The sequence below is a fragment of the Mandrillus leucophaeus genome, unplaced genomic scaffold, assembly GCF_000951045.1.
Source record: "Mandrillus leucophaeus isolate KB7577 unplaced genomic scaffold, Mleu.le_1.0 Scaffold1701, whole genome shotgun sequence".
NCBI lineage: Eukaryota > Metazoa > Chordata > Mammalia > Primates > Cercopithecidae > Mandrillus > Mandrillus leucophaeus.
In genome coordinates this window covers 46,570-67,306 of record NW_012101701.1, presented here as the reverse complement: position 1 = coordinate 67,306, position 20,737 = coordinate 46,570, and the positions used below count along the sequence as shown (strand labels likewise).

General features: G+C 37.0%; 1 protein-coding gene across 1 annotated transcript in view; it reads right to left on the bottom strand.

Annotated features, from left to right (window-relative positions):
- The window catches only part of LOC105537316 (catenin alpha-3-like), a gene marked incomplete at its 3' end in the record, with an annotated part of 150,931 nt that overhangs the window by 123,696 nt on the left and 6,498 nt on the right, over nt 1-20,737 (bottom strand). Inside the window, exons 2-3 of the mRNA XM_011976893.1 lie at nt 9,363-9,440; nt 7,737-7,840 (exon numbers count right to left, since the gene is read on the bottom strand). Of these exons, the coding sequence (XP_011832283.1) occupies nt 7,737-7,840; nt 9,363-9,417 (159 nt within the window). The remainder of the gene's footprint in view (nt 1-7,736; nt 7,841-9,362; nt 9,441-20,737) is intronic.

Here is a 20,737-nt window from a genome sequence, read left to right as displayed (position 1 = left end):
TTGCAGTGAGCTGAGATCCGGCCACTGCACTCCAGCCTGGGTGACAGAGCGAGACTCTGTCTCAAAAAAAAAAAGAAAGAAAACTCAAAGCCACACAACTACATGGAAAGTAGGCAACCTGCTCCTGAATGACTGTTGGGTAAATAATGAAATTAAGGCAGAAATCAAGAAGTTCTTTGAAATTAATGAGAACAAAGAGACCACTTATCAGAATCTCTGGGACATAGCTAAAGCAGCATTAGGAGGTAAATTTATAGCACTAGATGCCCACATCAAAAAGCTTGAAAGATTTCAAGTTATAACCTAATATCTCACCTAAAAGAACTGGAGAACTAAGAGAAAACCCCAAAGCTAGCAGAAGGCAAGAAAAAAACCAAAATCAGATCTTAACTGAAGGAGATAGAGAAACAAAAAAACACTTCTAAAAATCAATGAATCCAGGAGCTGTTTTTTGGAAAAATTAATAAAATAGATAGACCACTAGCTAGACTAATGAAGAAGAAAAGAGAGAAGAATCAAATAAACACAATCAGAAATGATAAGGGGGATATCACCACTGACCCCACAGAAATACAAACAACCATCAGAGAATACTATAAACACCTCTATGCACATAAACTAGAAAATTTAGAAGAAATGGATAAATTCCTGGACACATACACCTTCCCAAGACTGAACCAGGAAAAAACTGAATGCCTGAATAGACCAATAATGAGTTTTGAAATAGAGGCAGCAATAAATAGCCTACCAACCCAAAAAAAGCCCAGGACCAGAAGGATTTATAGCTGAATTCTACCAAGAAGGACTGGTATCATTTCCACTAAAACTATTCAAAAAATTGAAAAGAAGGGACTCCTCTCTAATTCATTCTATGAGGTCAGCATCATCCTGATAACAAAATCTGGTAGAGATACAACAACAACAAAAAAACTTCAGGCCAATATCCTTGATGAACATCGATACAAAAATCTTCAATAAAATACTGGCAAACTGAATCCAAGAGCACATCAAGAAAATTATCCACCATGATCAAGTTGTCTTGATCATGCAAATCAACAAATGTGATTCATCACATAAACAGAACTAAAGACAAAAACCACATGATTATCTCAATAGATGTAGAAAAGGCCTTTGATAAAATTCAACATCTCTTCATGTTAAAAAAAAAAAAAAACTCTCAATAAACTAGGTATTGAAGGAATATACCTCAAAAAAATAAAACCATCTATGACAAACCCACAGCCAATATCATACTAAATGGGCAAAAGCTGGAAGCATTCCCCTTGAAAATGCACAAGACAAGAATGTCCTCTCTCACCACTCCTATTCAACATAATATCGAAAGTTCTGGCCAGGACAATAAGGCCAAGAGAAAGAAATAGAGAGTATTCAAATGGGAAGAGAGGAAGTCAAATTATCTTTGTTTGCAGATGACATGATCCTTTATCTAGAAAAAGCCCATTGTCTCAGCCCAAAAGCTCCTTAAGCTGATAAGCAACTTCAGCAAAGTCTCAGGATACAAAATCACTGTGCAAAAATTGCTAGCATTCCTATACACCAACAACAGGAAATCAGAAAGCCAAATCATGAATGAACTCCCAATTATGATTGCTACAAAAATAATAAAAGATCTAAGAACACAGCTAACAAGGGAAGTGAAAGCCTTCTTCAAGGAGAACTACAAACCACTGCTCAAGGAAATCAGAGAGGACACAAACAAATGGAAAAACATTCCATCCTCATGGATAGGAAGAATCATGGTCATTAGAATGGCCATATTGCCCAAAGCAATTTATAGATTCAATGCTATTCCTATTAAACTACTACCGACATTTTTCACAGAATTTTTTTTAAAAAAACTATTTTAAAATGTATTTGGAACCAAAAAACAGCCCAAATAGCCAAGACAATCCTAAGCAAAAAGAACAAAGCTGGAGGCTTCACATTATCTAACTTCAAACTATACTACAGGGCTACAGTAACCAAAACAGCATGGTACTGGTATAAAAACAGACACATAGACCAATGGAACAGAATAGGGAACTCAGAAATAAGACCACAAACCTACAACCATCTGATCTTCAACAATCCTGACAAAAACAAGCAATGGGGAAAAGATTTCCTGTTTAATAAATAGTGCTGGGAGAACTGGCTAGCCACATGCAGAAAATTGAAACTAGACCCCTACCTGACACCATATACAAAAAGTAACCCAAGAGGGATTAAATATTTAAATGTAAAACCCAAAACTATAAAAACCCTAGAAGAAAACTGAGGCAATACCATTCAGGACATAGGCACAGGCAAAGATTTCATGATGAAAATGCCGAAAGCAATTGCAACAAAAGCAAAAATAGATAAATGGGATATGATTAAACTAAAGAGTTTCCTCACAGCAAAAGAAACTATCATCAGAGTGAAGAGGCAACCTACAGAATGGGAGAAAAATTTTGCAGTCTATCCATCTGAAAAAGGTCTAATATCCAGAGTCTACAAAGAACTTAAACAAATTTACAAGAAAAAAAAAAATAAACCATTAAAAGGTGGGCAAAAGACATGAACAGACACTTTTCAAAAGAAGACATACATGCAGCCAATAAACATGAAGAAAAGTTCAACATCGGCTGGGTGCAGTGGCTCACTCCTGTAATCCCAGCCCTTTGGGAGGCCGAGGTGGGCAGATCACCTGAGGTCAGGAGTTCAAGACCAGCCTGGCCAACATGGTGAAACCCCATGTCTACTAAGAATACAAAAATTAACTGGGCATGGTGGCATGTGCCTGTAAACCCAGCTAGCAGGAGGCTGACATAGGAGAATCACTGAAACCCAGGAGGTGGAGGTTGCAGTGAGCCAAGATCATGCCACTGCACTCCAGTCTGGGTGACACAGCAAGACTCTGTCTCAAAAAACAAAAAAGGTCAACATCACTGATCATTGGAGAAATGTAAATCAAAACAACAATGAGATACCATCTCACACTAGTCAGAATGCTTATTAAAAAGTCAAAAAACAACAGATGCTGACAAGGTTGCAGAGAAAAAGGAATGCTTTTACATTGTTGGTGGGTGTGTAAATTAGTTCAACCATTGTGGAAAACAGCGTGGCAATTCCTCAAAGACCTAGATGCAGAAATACCATTTAACTCAGCAATCCCATTATTGGGTATATACCCAAAGGAATATATATCATTCCATTATAAAGATACATGCACGTGTATGTTCATTGTAGCACTATTCACAATAGCAAAGACATGGAATCAACCTAAATGCCCATCAATGATAGACTGGATAAATAAAATGTGGTACATATATACCATGGAATACTATGCAGTAATAAAAAAGAACAAGTTCACGTCCTCTGCAGGGACGTGGATGAAGTTGGAAGTCATTATCCTCAGCAAACTAATGCAGGAACAGAAAACCAAATACCATATGTTCTCACTTATAAGTGGGAGCTGAAGGATGAGAACACATGGACTTACAGAGGGAACACACTGGGACCTGTCAGCAGGGGTTGGGGGAGGGAGAGCATCAGGAAGAATAGCTAATAGATGCTGGGCTTAATACTTAGGTGATGGGATGATCTGTGCAGCAAGCCACCATGGCACATGTTTACCTATGTAACAAACCTGCACATCCTGCACATGTACTCCTGAACTTAAAATAAAAGTTGATGAAAAATAAATATTGAGGTCTACTTAGCCTTTTTAAATAAACAGGTTATTCTTTTTTTTCTTTTATTATACCTTAAGTTCTGGGATACATGTGCAGAACGTACAAGTTTTTTACATAGATATACACGTGCCATGGTGGTTTGCTGCACCCATCAACCCATCATCCACATTAGGTATTTCTCCTAATGCTATCCCTCCTCTAACCCCCGACCCTCTGACAGGCCCCAGTGTGTGATGTTCCCCTCCCTGTGTCCATGTGTTCTCATTATGCAACTCCCACTTATGAGTGAGAACACGTGGCATTTGGTTTTCTCTTCTTGTAATAGTTTGCTGAGAATGATGGCTTCCAGCTTCATCTATGTCCCTGCAAAGGACATGAACTCATCCTTTTTTATGGCTGCATAGTATTCCATGGTGTGTATGTGCCACGTTTTCTTTATCCAGTCTGTCACTGATGGGCATTTGGGTTGGTTCCAAGTCTTTGCTATTGTGAACCGTGCTCCAATAAACATACATGTGCATGTGTCTTTATAGTAGAATGGTTTGTAATCCTTTGGGTATACACCCAGTAATGAGATTGCTGGGTCAAATGGTATTTCTGGTTCTAGATCCCTGAGGAATTGCCACACTGTCTTCCACAATGGTTGAACTAATTTACACTCCCACCAACAGTGTAAAAGCATTCCTATTTCTCCATGTCCTCTCCAGCATCTGTTGTTTCTTGACTTTTTATGATCACCATTCTAACTGGCATGAGATGGTATCTCATTATAGTTTTGATTTGCATTTCTCTAATGACCAGTGATGATGAGCTTTTTTTCATATGTTTGTTGGCCGCATAAATATCTTCTTTTGAGAAGTGTCTGTTCATATCCTTTGTCCACTTTTTGATGGAGTTGTTTGTTTTTTCTTGTAAATTTTAAACAGCTTATTTTTATCTAAAAAAACAAAAATAAACACTTTTTGAAAAACCAAAAAGAATGTGATGAGACACTTAACATGATGTTATGCTGGAAAAAACCTTTAATATAATTTAATGAGATATTTTATTTGTGTTGGTGGGTAATACATGATCAAAGTGACAGATACAAGAAGGCTGAACATCAAATCCAAAAAGATCAGTTATTTTAAAATATAACTCTTTGACTTTGAAATGTACTGGTTTTTGATAAGAAGAATCCCATTAAAAAAAACAAGAGTGTATACAAATAATTTTGTTAAATAGAATTCTGCTTTATAAGACATTTATTACATATAGTTGATATTATATAAATTATTAATATTTTAATTTAATACCACTTGAGTATTGCTAAGACCACAAAATAATTTTTATAGCTGAGACATCGATGTTGTATACCAAAGCACTTTTCAGAAATCAGTGAATATTTTGAAAACACTGACAACAATCTTAAGGAAGACAAAATTAGCAATCACATTTACGTGTAGCAGAACTGTCTGGTATGTAAAAGGTAATGAGTTCCATTTCTGTGACTCATCTACTTGTGGATCATGAAAAGTCTGAATCCAAGAACATCAAAAGCCCTCTAAAACTAGTATAATCACACTTTTTAAAAGAGATGCATTTCTTTCCAATCAAACAAGATTACTCAGGTCATTTTCATCCTTCTAATTTTATAGGTGAACTCAATAAATGTTTATAGATGGTTATAATCGATTTAGAACACGCCATAAAATGCGCGCATGTGCACACACACACACACATGCACACACACACTGTGACTGGCATTACCCTTTAATGTGAATTTACTTAGAATACTTTCTATTAACTTCTTTAGCAATGTACTTGACTAAAGCAAAATATCTATTAGTTTCCGTTAGCATATAAAAAGTAGTTTCCCCATGATACTCTCTCTGTATACAAGCAACATGTCAGCAACCTTTGTGATTAGCAAGTTTTAAGTGACCAACTCTAATGTTCCATTGTTATAGAGCAAATAAGGGTTATACACTAGCATTAATGTATTTGTTTTCACCAGCCATCTCCAAAATGAAGGTCATTTCCCTATTCCTACTCCTTATAATTGGATAGGAACAAAACCTTACATGACTTGTGAGCCCACTTACAGGGTGGCTACAATTCCCTTACTTTTTAAAATATTTCGCCATGAAAAAATAATTATTCAAATTCTATTAAGGGAAAAGATATTACTTGAGTTTCTTCTCAAATCAAAGTTTCAAATTACTGTTATTAGCATATGATACATTAACATATAAAGTCAAAAACTGTCCCCAAAAAACTTGGCGATATGTATGAAAAAGTATAAAAATACTCGTATCTTGGCCATTAACTTTTACATTTGTAACTAATTCTAGTGAAATAATACAAATTGATAACAAAAATGTGTATACAAAGATGTTCAGCACAGCAGTATCTATAATAGGAAAAAAATAGAAACACCCTAAATGTCCAAAAACGCAAGGCTACTTAAAAAAAAAACTATAGTGCAGCCATATGATATATAAGTAAATAGCAGTTTTATTAGATCATGCTTACAAATAAATAGGAAAATTATTAAAATATCATTTAAAATGGAAAAGTGGGATTAAAGTCTACATATATAGTACTAGCTCCACTTGTTAACATATATATATTCTTCATATATATAATGTATATACATGTAAGGACATATATAAAGAAGATATAGTCTTTAATAGCACAAAGTACAAAGAGATAAAAAAAATCTCCTGTAACTTTGTTGTACTGGAAGTAAATGCACCAAAACATTAATGTTTATCTCTTGGTAAAATTATGAGTGTTTTTATTCTATTTTTTTAACTTTTTTGGACATTCTAATTTTTTTGTGAACTTAATTAGAAAAACAAATGAAGGGTTTTTGTCTTTCTTTCTTTCTCTCTTTTTTCAAACAGGGTCTCACTATGTTGCCCAGACTGGTCTTTAACTCCTGGACTCAAGCAATCCTCCCACCTTGGCCTCCCAAAGTGCTGGGACTATAGGCATGAGCCACTGCACCCAGCCTTTTTTCTTTTTAACATGAAACTGTTTAGTGGGTGACGAAGACAAACTTTAATGACGTCTCCACAGTCATCTAGTATAAATTTCACAGCAGATATTAGTGCCGTTAAGACTGCCAAAGCTAACTATTAAGGTATCATCAGGGAGGCACAGGTTTTGAATTGTCTTTCAAGTAGCAGATATCAACTTGCACAATATATACAAATCGATAAAAATATGTACAAAGTCTGTTTTCAGAGCTACTCCCCTCCCCACATCCATCTCACAAAAAAAGATAAGCAGAACACATTTAAATGATCTGAGGAAAGGTCAGCATAGTTTTTCATCCAAGTAACCCTTGGGTTCTTTTGAGTCCCTAGGAAAAGGGACTTGAATCTTGTATTAGGAGGCATGATGTAAGGCCTAAAGGGGAGTTCCCTCACAAATTGTGGGTTAAGTACAAAAATTTAAATCTATACCACTGCATAAGTTTCTTCAAGCCCTGCTCTAAGAAAATGCAATACACGAAATCTCGACTTACATAATAAAAAAAATCGGAGAATCATTATGCATATCATCAAAGGATTATTCACCTTATGAAAGACTTTATCACAGAATTCCTTTAAATAGCTGCTTTTCTCATATATTTTAGTATTTTAAAGGTAATTTCCTATTTGGCAAATGAGATGCCATGTGCCTGAGGCAAGTTAGTAAAATTCTCTAGGCCTCAGTTTCCTCATCTATATGATAAAGATGGTTTTAACCATGTTACCTGCCTCATTCAGTTTTCATGATTATCAAAGAAGATAATTTATATAAAGGTACTCTGAAAATTATATATATATATATAATTACTGTTATTATTGCTAAAAGAGAATGTCAGGGAACTTTCAGAATTCATACTTTTTCACATCTTAGCAACATACATACCTACTTTTCACATCTTAACAACTCTTTAAATAAAGGACAATTTTAGATGACATATTCATATACAAAAATCAAACCTTTTATTTCTTCATTATTCATTTTTCCCACTTTTTTTCATCCTTCTGCAGTTACTATATATCATAATTTCCATGGTATTAATACCTGAATTATGAGAGGCTCCAGTAGCTTCTCTACAGTGAATGTTTGGACCTGCAGATCCTGAGGATCGATATTCAGTGTGATTGGTGTTTCAGCTGACATGCTGCCTGTGCACAAACACAAAAGATGCTTATTAGTAAAGAAAACTGTTTTCTAAAGAACAATACTCATGAAAATCAAGGAATAGGTAAAACTTGTATTCAACACCTCTTCCTGATATCAACCGTAGCCCTCAGAGGACCAGGCTACAAAATCTACCTTCAGAGAAAGAAGATATTCCCCAACTGTTTCCTGAGGTCATGCTGTCTGGGCTTAGGTCCTGTAACAAATTAATCTACACCAGTATGTTCACAATTAAATTAACAACTCATCTGAGGTGGGTTTGTATTTGAGCAGTAGTCTTAAGTGATCAGAATGGTAAGACACATCTTACAGCGTTCAAGTCTTCAAGTCCTTTGGCTTCTGTGAAATCATAGCACTGAGGCAGCCTACCCCCATATTTTGCTCCTTCTGGTTAATGATGACTTAGACAAGGAACAAGCAACCCTTTGAAAGACATGGAAACAAGTAAAGATATGTCTTTACTTGATTTAGAGATTGTTTATTTGAGGGTTTTGACTGGAGAAGGTTAAAGGCAATTTACCTTCTTGGACAGGAAAAGAAACTAATATAAATTGCACAGTTGTGTAAAAAGAGAAAAGCCCCTGACAAGGCACGGATAGTTGGTCAAGACAAAATAAGAAGCAGAAAAAAAAAAAGAACTGCAAGCCATTCTTTAAGGCATTAACATTATCCTTAAAAATCAATTGGCCGGGTTTGGTGTAATCCCACCACTTTGGGAGGCCGAGGCGGGCAGATCACGGGGTCAGGAGATTGAGATCATCCTGGCTAACACGGTGAAACCCCGTCTCTACTAAAACTTACAAAAAATTAGCCGGGCGTGGTGGCGGGCACCTGTAGTCCCAGTTACTCAGGAGGCTGAGGCAGGAGAATGGTGTGAACCCGGGAGGCAGAGTTTGCAGTGGGCCGAGATCACGCAACTGCACTCCAGCCTGGGCGACAGAGCGAGACTCGGTCTCAAAAAAAAAAAAAAATCAATTCAGTGAGATTTTTGCCTAACAATATACATTTATATCAAATGACCATATGTGGCATGTCATAGTTGAATTAATATTCAAAATCTCTAGCCATGTTTTCAAATAGCTTTAATATATTATTCATTTATCTACTAAAAACCACAGTAAGTGTTAAGAATTTTATATGAAAGCCACTGGTATCGTTTACTGCAAAGAGAGAGCACACTTCCTGAAATGTAGCATATTTCTAGATAGTTCTCTTTCTCTTATTGAAAATAACCCAAATGGCCTGCCCAGGGCCCCATTTGCCCCTTCAAACATGCCAAGTGTGTCCTTATTCCTAGTCTATGCTTAACTCTATCACAAGCCACTTACAAGGTGGCTACAAAATCCTTTACTTTTTAAAAGATTTTGCCTTGAAAAAATAATTATTCAAATTATATTAAGTGAAAAGATATTACTTGAGTTTCTTCTCAAAGTTTCAAATTACTGTTATTAGCATATGATACATCAATACATAAAGTCAAAGCCCTACAATTTAGCCCTTTTCTACCTTGTTTCTCTCTCCTTTGCATTGATTTTTTTTTTCCTTCTAAAAGTAGAAACATGGTCTCTTTTCTCAGCTATTCAGCTGCAATGTAGGAGACATGCTTCAAGAAAGGCTCCAAACACTATTGCCAAATGGTTTCTCTCAAATGCATTTCTAGAACTGAAATGTTTTAGTTTGGTTTGGTTTTGATTTTGCTTTTTCAATCATTTCACCTACCACTTTGATTCCTTCTAACACAGGGAAATCTAAATTGACAGATAGTCTATCCTGTGGTGACCTTTCTGCATAGCCCAGAGTCAATCTATGCAATAGGATATGCCCGTCAATGTATAGCCTTAGAGTTCTATCAAATAAGTCCTCACAAAAGGATTTACTTGTTACCCCTCTATGACATGTACTATCCTACATAAAAATCAAGTCAAGATTGCTGCCATTGCTTTGTTCTTTCATCTGAAGGACAAAAGTAGAGGAGACTGTTGTGAACTAAAATAAAATGTGGCGAACCTTGGCAGCCTTTAAAAACATGTCGTTTTCACTGTGAAATTCACGACTGGTTTCCAAAGCTAGGCCACCAGAAATTGAAAGTAAGGAAGATAAAAAATTAAGGAAAGCAAAAATTATCCATATCATATGTAAACCCTTCTAGAAGAATTTTTCAGCCTAGAAGTAAGTATCTTTCTAAAAGGAGTGCTTTTTAGCCAAGAGACAAAAGACAACCTAATTTAGCCAAAGTATCTTCTAAGTCTGTGTTCATGTCTTTAACACAAATTAAGTAAAAGTTTTTCAAAAGTTCATTTTTCCATGGTAAAAATTACTTTAAAAAAAATAAGTCCTTAAAGAACTTGACTTCATATAATTATTAGTCTTTAAATAAATGCTATTTCTTATTTTTTTAAAATCTTCCTGCTTTTTTGTATGTCCTGGTCAGTATTCCTGACTGATTGGAAATCAGGACTATCATAGGCAGAAAACTGCATAATTTTGCAAATGAAATTGAAGCAAAGTCTAAATCTGACAAATTGTAGGTATAGCAATACCACAACGCAAATCCAAAACAAAAATCCTACTAGGTTGTAAGTATTATATTCTGAAGCATTTGCATTTTATTTTGTTTTATTTTTGAGACGGAGTTTTGCTTTTCTTGACCAGGCTGGAGTGCAATGGTGCGATCTCGGCTCACCACAACCTCCGCTTCCCGAGTTCAAGCAATTCTCCTGCCTCAGCCTCCCAAATAGCTGGGATTACAGGCATGCGCCTCCAGGCCCGGCTAATTTTGTATGTTTAGTAGAGACGGGGTTTCTCCATGTTGGTCACGCTGGTCTCGAACTCCTAACCTCAGGTGATCTACCCGCCTTGGCCTTCCAAAGTCCTGGGATTGCAGGCAGGAGCCACCACGCCTGGCCGGCATTTGCATTTTATAATCTATAAAATCTTAGGAGTTAGGCAGCACCTCCCAAATGATTCAAGAATACCTTCTACACAACCTTCATTTCACCAATGTACTGGACTTGGATGAACAGAAATGATGAGAAGCTTACTATCCCATTAGATGCTCGTTGAGTTGAAACCGGCCACTTTTAAACTTTTATCCAAAAAAACAGCTTAATAAAGGGGGAAAAGTACACTTTATAAATAAAGTAAGAAAAGTACAGATTTGGAAAGAGACTATAACAAAATCCCAGTTTTCAGAATCAAAGGAAGGAAAACAAATCTCTTGACAGTGGTGATAGATGTCTCCAGAGAAAGACACCAAGGCAGGGCAAACCCAACCATGTGGATCCTTCCCTTCTCTGCAAACTATCTTGTCTGCAATGCCTCAATTTCCTACATTCCACTTTATTCCCTGCTTGAAACTGAACTTCTATCATTTTATATCAATTTTAAATTCATTTGGTTTGACACACATTTCACTTCTAAATGTAGTTAACCCTGAGAGGTCAAGGGGTGCATACATTCAGTCACACATCAGTATGAACTAAGTCATTGCTCACCCTGTGCACATCTCTATTACAGCATGAACCACATTGTGTTTTCATCGTGCCCTGGCAGCAAAGGAGAGTGATGATGGAAGTTCAGAGAGATGCACAGAGAAGCCAGTGGAAAACTTTACCCATTTCCAAAATTTGCCTAAGGGTGGCCATTCCCTCACAAATATTAAAGAGGAAATGTTTGGCACCTACTTCTCCTCCCTACAGTAACACATAACCACCACCTCTCTCCCACCGTCCTCCCCTCAACCCCCCACTCCTCACCACCCACTCCAGAGCTCAGGCTCCTCTTAATAAAACTATAATTCTTTACATAAGTTTATATGTTCTTGTGGGATGACTTGGAAACCTAACCATCTATAATGTAGTTCCTATAGAAAATTCCCTAATACCAAATATTTAATTTAAAAAAAAAAAAAAAAAAAGATTAACTTTTGTAACACAATTAGTTTGTAAGGTGATGGCTGATTCTCCTTTAAGCTTATTAAATTCCATGACACAGTCATCATACTTACCTAGTTAGTCTAACTTTATACTCACTTTTCAACTAAACTGTTTAAGTCTTTTTTTTTCCAAAGATTACTGCAAACTCAAGTCTCTTATCACATCCTTAAACAAATAATTTGTATTTACTCCTCAGTGCAGAATTTTATTTTGTCCTCCTAACACCTTATCCTGTAGAATATGGACTTTTATTCCTGCTAGTCAAAAATTGGTTTGGAAGAACCCAACACATTAACACGCCCTCCCATTTCCCTGTTTATCCATTAATTTGTCCAGTAGGAATTCCAGAATTCCCTATTAAATCATTAAACAGGTGAAAGCCAGACATAAAACCTAATTTTGATACTGTTACAAATCTCTTTCCAGATATGTAATGATCAATTAATAAACACTTTAGACATGATTTTCAATATTATTAAATGCTGTTGTGTGAAATATTCTACCTTTTTCATTTTGTCAAAAATATAGATATATCATGAAGAGGCTTTTCCAAATGTTTTAATGAAATAGAAACACCCTTTCTACACCTTCCTGTTTAAGAGCTCAAAAAATACATATTTATAGTTTGGCATGACTTGTTCATGAAGAATTCATGCTGACTGCTAGTAATTACTGCCCTTTATTTACAAATTAGGTTTTTAGTTTTCCTACAGATTGGCACCTAGATGTCCAGTTTAATTAAAGAGATCACTTTTTTACCTATGTTGAAAATAAGCATATTTGCTCTTCTCTATGTATTAGTCAGTTCATGGTGCTATAACAAATAGATCATAGACTGGGTGGCTTAAACGACAAACATTTACTTCTCACAGTTTCGGAGGCTGGAAAGTCCTAGTTCAAGGTACTGGCATATCTGGTGTCTGGTGAGGGCCTCCTTTCTGGTCTGCAGATGGCTGCCTTCTCTCTGTATCTTCACATGGCAGACAGCAGAACACATCATGTCTCTTCTTATAAGGACACTAATCCCATTGATGAGGACTATACACTCATGGCCTAATTAGCTCCCAAAGGCTCCATCATTCTAATATCATCACCCTGGGGGTTAGGATTTCAACACATGGATTTGCAGTTGGGGGTGGGGAAGATACAAACATTCAGTCCGGAGCACTCTGCTTTCTGGCAGGTCTGCCATTTCTCAAGGACTCCCAAGAAAGTTTCTGTTATCACATCTAAAGATCATTTTAGGATTCAGGGATATACTTCTTTTGGATGTATGTACTTCAACAAATTTAGAGATTAGGTTATCTTCTTTACTTTCATCATCTAGAGTTTCAATTATTGTTTAATTAATTTAAAATTTTATTAGGTAATACAAGGTTTAATAATGTATATAGTGAAACCAAATCTCTCTCTCTCATCCTTGTCTTCCTACCACCTAATTTCCCTCCCAGAGGCAACTACTTTGGGCACTTACTCTTATAGTTCCAGAGATATCATACATAATACCAAAACATATGGATTTATATATTTAATACAAATTATAACATCTTTGTTTTCTACTTAATTCAATTCCCTTATATTAATCTTTGTTCCACCCTTGCCAATTTGACATCACAGTTTAGATGTATCATATGTCATCTATTAATCTCTTATCATGTGACTCATGTAGAGGATCTATTCCTTCCTGTTTTTGTTTTTCTTCCTTACCTTCAGCATGTCCTGCCAGCCCTGGCAAATGAGAAGTGCTTTAGCCTTCCCAACATTATTTTTCCTAGTTTCTGCCATTCTCTTTTATTTGCCTTCAGTCAGGTGTGCCCATATTAAGCTATTCTTGCATTGCTATAAGAAATACCTGAGATTGGGTAATTTATAAAGAAAAGATATTTAATTGGCTCATGGTTCTGCAGGCTATACAGAAAGCATGATGCTGGCATCTGCTCAGCTTCTAGGGAGGGCTCAGGGAGCTTTTACTCATGGCAGAAGGCAAAGTGGGGAGCAGGCATCTCACATGGTGAGAACAGGAGCAAGAGAGAAAGAGAGGGAGGTGCCACACACTTTTAAACATCCAGATCTCTCAAGAACTCACTCACTATCATAAGGACAACACCAAGAGGCTGGTGCTAAGCCATCATGAGAAATCCGCCCCCAAGGTCCAATCACTCCACACCAGACCCCATCTCCAACACTGGGAATCACAATTCAACATGAAATTTGGGTGGGGACAAATATCCAAACTACATATGTCCCTCTTCTCATCTTTGATCCATATTCTTTCAGATTTGTACCCCTACATAGATACATTGGAGTTTGGGGTTGTTGTTCAACAACTATTTATGGAGCACTTAAACACATCAGCCACAATCTTAGTTTCCAGTGAAAGAAAAAGTAGTAAAGCCAGGCCCTACCAACTATGCATCTTCTTTCTTAATGTTTATCACATTCCTTTTATGTCATATATAGTCCCTTGGAATCATATTTAGTGTTAACATAAAATTGTTGACATTTACTTCTCTGAAAGTCTAGGAAGCATTTCTAACAACTTATTTGGGATTATCACCCAAATAAATGGTCACTTTCTCTATAAATCTGGGCAAAAGCTGCCCCACCCCCTATCCTCATGCTTTGGAAGTGACCATGGGGCCAAGATGATATACCCACCTAGAGCCCACATCTATTCTATCCTATCGTACCCAGGGTAGCCAGTGTCTCAACTCCCTGCTCAACCAGTGCAAATCCACTTCCAGTGCCTATGCTGGCCTCTTTGTGGAATTCATCCTTCCAAGACTGAATCATTCAATGTGCCCAACCCTATACCTGAAAGGTAGCCAAAAGGCAGCTGTTTGCCAATGAGTGCAGATTGAGTTTGGGTGTACAGGCTGAGCTGTCTACTTGCAGGCACTCAAGGCCCCTCAAGTGCAAGACAGTCAGAAGTGGGAAGAGAAGAAAACAGGCCATGTGTCAGGGACACAGAAGTGAGCTCTGTCTCCATCACCTCCTTCTAAAAGGAACCCAAGAATTCTAAAACCAATCTTGCCTTCTGGGTCATTTCGAAGGTATATTTCTCAAAGTAGAAAGATTGGTGGGTAGAGCCTACTTTAGCAGCCTATTACATAGAATTGTAACTTACACATGTAGGCATACGGTGTGCAGGCCTCCGTCTGTACCCTCACACTTCCCACTACAAACGTTAAAGATAGGCCTGTCCAGACTTTCTAGCACTTCATATCACCAAGTGGCCAGATTTGCTTCTTTCATTGTTTCCTCAATATACCGAGATATATAATTGCCAAAGAGTTAAGATGAAAAGCCATGTTATTCCACCTCTTTTTTTTTTTTTTTTTGGAGACAGGGTCACTCTGTTGCCCAAGCTCGAGTGCCAGTGGCATGATCACAGCTCACCACTGCAACCTCCGCCTCCCAGGCCCAAGCGATCCTCCCACTCAGCCTCTCAAGTAGCTGGGATGATGGGCGCACATCACCACACCTGGCTAAGTTATTCCACTTCTAAGAGAAGGTTTCTTAAAATTTTTAGAACGTGTCATCTATTACTGTAAGTTTTTTAAACCTGGACCAGGAAAGTTATTGAAGTAATAAGCTCTGTGACAATATCACTTCTCTTACTTCTCTTTCCTCCATCCAAATGCTCTCTGTTATTATTCTTTCCTTAAGCTTCTGATTTCCATGCAAGAGTGTGAATTCACTATATGTATTTCTCTACCTCTTTTATTAAAATTATTTTGTAGACATTCAAAATTCCATTCATGAGTAAATAATTAAAAGGTTAAATAATCAAAAACACAGAAATAAAAAACATTCATGATTTATTAGTATATCTGTGATTGTATTTAATTTGTGTTCTCCCAGGTAACTATCCTTATTTATTACTGACCTTCTCCTATGTTTTCTCCTGATAAGTACTATACATCATCTCTATTAACATGGTTCTTTCTATGCTCTAATTATTGTCATAACACTAGCACATACATACAGGTGTGCACATTCATACACGTTTGATGGTTTTATCTGGAAATAAGTGTCTCTTCCTCAAGTTTAAACTATTCTAATCATGTCAACAAGTCTTCCACCAAAAGTATCTTTGGGCTTCATGGATTCATGGTGGATCTCATTTAGTGAAACTCCATTTAGCTAAATATAAAAGAGAAATATTTTTATTAATAGTAGGTGCCAATCCCCACCATCATCACAAATGTTCACCTTTGCCTAATACCCTATCCTCCCAAAATATCAGAAGAAAGGATCAGCAACTAGTGAAAGACTGTCAAGTACTGAAATAATGTTCTAAAAGAGCATTTTTAAAATTTTCATTAAGAATTTATCTTGAGGCCGGGTGCGGTGGCTCATACCTATAATCCCAGCACTTTGGGAGGCTGAGGCCAGCCTTCCACTACAATCTCCTGAGGTCAGGAGTTCAAGACCAGCCTGGCCAACATGGTGAAACTCCGTCTCTACTAAAAATACAAAAATTAGCCAGGCATGGTGGTCTGTGCCTGTAATCCCAGCTACTCAGGAGGCTGAGACAGGAGAATCGCTGGAACCTAGGAAGCAGAGGCTGCAGTGAGCCGAGATTAGAAGATCGTGAAACAGAGACTCTGTCTCCAAAAAAAAAAAAAAAAAAGATGTTATCTTGAATGCATAACAACTTTATAAGCCTTGCTCTCCCCCATCACCATGCCTCAGAAAAATTAGTATAATATAGTCAGGAATAATGTATAGCCTTGAAACCAAATGTTAACTGAAAAAGAAAATCTAAATCATCACAAGAAGATTTAAGTAAAGGAAAAGGAGGCAAGGGAAGTTTGCCGCACAATATTATCATAGCTGATTTTATACAATTCAGTCTTGGCTAGAGTGAAATGAAATGGAAAGAAGACAACTATAACATAAAACTTCCACTACAATCTCTATACACACTGGTTTTCCAAGCCCCACCTCCATGTTTCCAGTGCAATCATTTGCTGGTATGTTTGGCCTACCAAGAAAGAAATACATACACCTTCTACTCACTTGGTAAACAAAAGGATCTGAGGTTTGTCAGAGAATCAATAAAATCAAGCAACTGCCTGATATCATATGTGATGAAGGAACAGTTGGGTCTCATTCTTTTCAAATGCTCTTCCTACACTTTACAAATATTTTTGATGTATTTACATAGAGAGCAATAATCTTTATAAACTCTTCCACCTAGCTTTTCGGTAGGCTATAAGAGCAAAATGATGTGAGATCAGAGGCATCCCTAGACTATAGGGCATCATTCATTTATTCATTCTTTCAACTTATATTTACTGGCTGTCTACTCTGTGCCAATCATGAATAGAGTGACCATAAACAATACAGATAATAAAAAGTAAATGATTTCATATATTAGAAAATAACACATGCTATTTTAAAAAAGAAAAAGCAGAATAGAGTAGGCAGGGCTGGGTGATAGAGAAGTTCAGAGCAGATTTCAGTATTAAATAAGGTCAAGATTAGCCTCATTGAGAAGGAGACATTTGAGCAAAACTTGAAGAGGCAAGAAAATTAGCCAAGCAGACAGCCGGGGGAAGAGCACTGCAGGCAGATGTAACATCACAGCAGAAGCCTAAGGCAGGAAAGCAGTGGCAAAACAGCAAGGAGGCCAGTCAAAGTAGGGCAGAGTGAGCTACAAAGAGCATAGTAAGAAAGACAGAAAGGTAATGGGGGCTGCAGATCATAAGAACTACTGCAGATGTTTGAGCACTAAAACATCAACTGTATTTTTCTTTAGAGGACTCACTCTGGTGAATAGAATGAAGTATGAAGGGCAAAGGAAAAAGTAGAAATAGCCATTGGGAGTTCCCATAGTAACCTAGATGAGATAAAATAATGGCTTAGAACTGGTTGGTGGTAGCAGAAGTGGACACAGGGTTCAGATTGTAGATATAGTTTGGCAATTGAGCCAACAGGAATTCATGAAACATTAAACCTAGGATAGACAGAACTCAAGATATCTTTAAGTTTTTCGGTCTGGAGCAACTGGAAAGATGGAGTTGCCATTAACTGAGGTGGGAATGGCTGCAAGAGGAGGAGGAAGAAGCAGAGTCCAGCTGGTGACATTATAAATTTGAGGTGCATATTAACATCAAAGTGAAGATGTAAAGTAGGCAGTTGGATATACAAGAGCAGAGTTTGAAAGAGAAATCTGAAATGAAAATGTAACTTTTGGAGTTGTCAGCATAAAGGTAGATACAATGAGACCACCAAAGAAGCATGTAGACTAGAAAGAGGTAGGTTGAAGTCCGCTATTGCAAGTGAATGGAAATACAGGCAGTAATATTCAGAGTATGATTATAGAATTGAGATTTGCCTTCAGGTGAATTTAAAAAATATGCCCCTTCTGGACACATGGATTAGAAAACTGACTGTGTGTGGTGGCTCACGCCTGTAATTCCAGCACTTTGGGAGGCTGAGGCAGGTGGATCACCTGAGGTCAGGAGGACATCAGTCTGGTCAACGTGACAAAATTCCATCTCTACTAAAAATAAAAAAAAATTAGCCGGGCATTGTGGTGGGCACCTGTAATCCCAGCTACTCGGGAGACTGAGGCAGAAGAATCACCTGAACTCGGGAGGCGGAAGTTGCAGTGAGCTGAGATCATGCCATTGCACTCCAGCCTGGGCAACAACAGTGAAATTCCATCTCAAAAAAAAAAAAAAAAAGAAAAGAAAAACAAGAAAACTATGCCACTCTCTAAGTAGACACAGTCCTGCGAGTGTCAGCAGAAAGGCCCACAGTTTGCCCAGCAGAGGGAGGGCTAGATTGCATCTCCACTCAGACCCTCAGCTGGGTAATACGCAGCAGCCCACGTGAGACATCCTGTCGCTGCACCCCGCAACCTCCACTGTCTGCTAAAGCGTTCTTAAATTCTCTTACCTCTCACCATTATTGGGCCTCAGTGATTATCAGTGTCAGCTTTAAAGTTGGACTGCCTGGGTGAGAATCCAGGCTCTGTTCCCTGCTCGCTGGTGACTTTAGCTAAGTTACTGATCTTTCCTGAACATCAGTTTCCTAATCCATAAAATGAGAATAATAAGAGTACCTACCTCAAAGGGATCTTCAAGATTACATAAGAAAATCCATATAAAATCCATTAACTTAGCCAATATCTCTGACACCTGGCAGGGGCTCAACAAACGTTAGTTGATATCATTATCCCCTTTTAAGTGAAAGAACAGAATCTACTTGTCTACATTCAGATTAAAACTCTCCCTCATGTATAGAGCTCATAATTATTATTCAAGAGTGTTTCACTCATTGTTTTCATTACAAAAGACTTTAAAACAAAGCTTCCCTCTGGTGCCTCATTTTATTGGATTTCTTGACATCAAAATCACTTTAAAATCAATAAGGTATATTTCCTACATGTGCACTAATTAGAAATGCAACATGCCTAAAGTACTCTTTTAAAAAAAAAAACAAACACACACATTCCTAATGCACAACAGCCTCCTAAAGGATCTTGAGCCCTTTGAAATCAATTCCAGAGTGGCACTTAAAAGGTATGCCCCAGGGTTAGGGCTACAATTGTTAGATGCATTAAGTGTGGGGAACTCCAAGAGTCTGTACTTTTTATTTCCTTAGCATCCAAAATCTCTGAGTTTCAACAGAACAAAACAATGTTACATTTTAGAATGAAAGGTAAATATCATTAGCACGCTGTAATTCAAACTTTATAAAGCTTATTTGAGTATTTGAAGTTCTCTTTATTAAACCTTTAGATAACCATCTTATTGATGTTTTTTGAAAAATGATCAAATTGAGCCTCCCCCAAAATGATGAGTTTTATGAATTCTTTATGAAAAGATTCAAACAAAATTAATTAAATTAAAAAATTTGTTTCTTCTAGCCATAGCAACCAAAATTAAACATGTTTCCTCACACATACAACCAAAATGAAAGCAGCAAAAATGGTTTAAAAAAGTTACCTTAACCAATATGAAATATGAAAACAAAAGAAAACAACAGATTCTAGTTATATTTAGGTCTTATAATGTTCTTCTGATTAAAAAAAGCAGAAAGTCATAATTCAATTTCTGACTTCATTGTACATGAGAATTTCACAAGACGACTTTATGACCCTGATAACATACCATTTACTTATTTTATAAAATGTCAGTTCACACTAAAAGCTCACCACAATGGCAAACATTTTCAAAATTGCAGCTACAGAGAAAGGACAGAAATGCCTCATGGTTAGTTACTCTATGTAGCAATGCCTTCTACTTAAGGACATTTTGTACCATATAAAAATTATGCCAAAATGGAGACCCATCTTATATAAACCCAGCATGAAGGTTATTTTTTAAAAGCCATAGAACTAAATTAGTCAAATTGAAGTCAAAGAAGAAGCTAATCTAATATATGAGACAACAGAGAAGCTTTCACTGAATCACCAGAACAAGAATAACCTTCAGCTAGAAGGCATCAAGTTTAAGCAACCAGGGCAGAAGTAACGTGCCCTTCACATACACTTTGAAGGTGACAGAGGCTTCTGTTGCTGCAAGTCCAGTGAGCCTATGGGACCATTCCATTCTATATATTGTAAAACAGCTCAACTGTATATGAATTCTTGTAAGGTCTGATATTTTTAAAAAGCAGAGAACAAAAAGAGAATGGCAAAGGTGGTAGAATTCTCACCAACCTCAATGTGAAGGCAAAAAAGTTCTCATTTCTTCTTTGTTCTCTGTTTAGCTAGAAATGAATAAAAGCCTGCTTATCAGAATAAAGAAAATGAAACCAAAGTCCTTGAAAACACTATATTCATTTTTCTATAAATCAATACACTTGGGAAAACAAATAGTATGTAACTGGGGAATTTCAGCTCCTTCTGTGTCTCCTAGTTTTCCATTCTGTCATACTCCTTGAAGAGAATTTTCAAAAGTCTCTGCCAGAATCTTTAAATCTAAC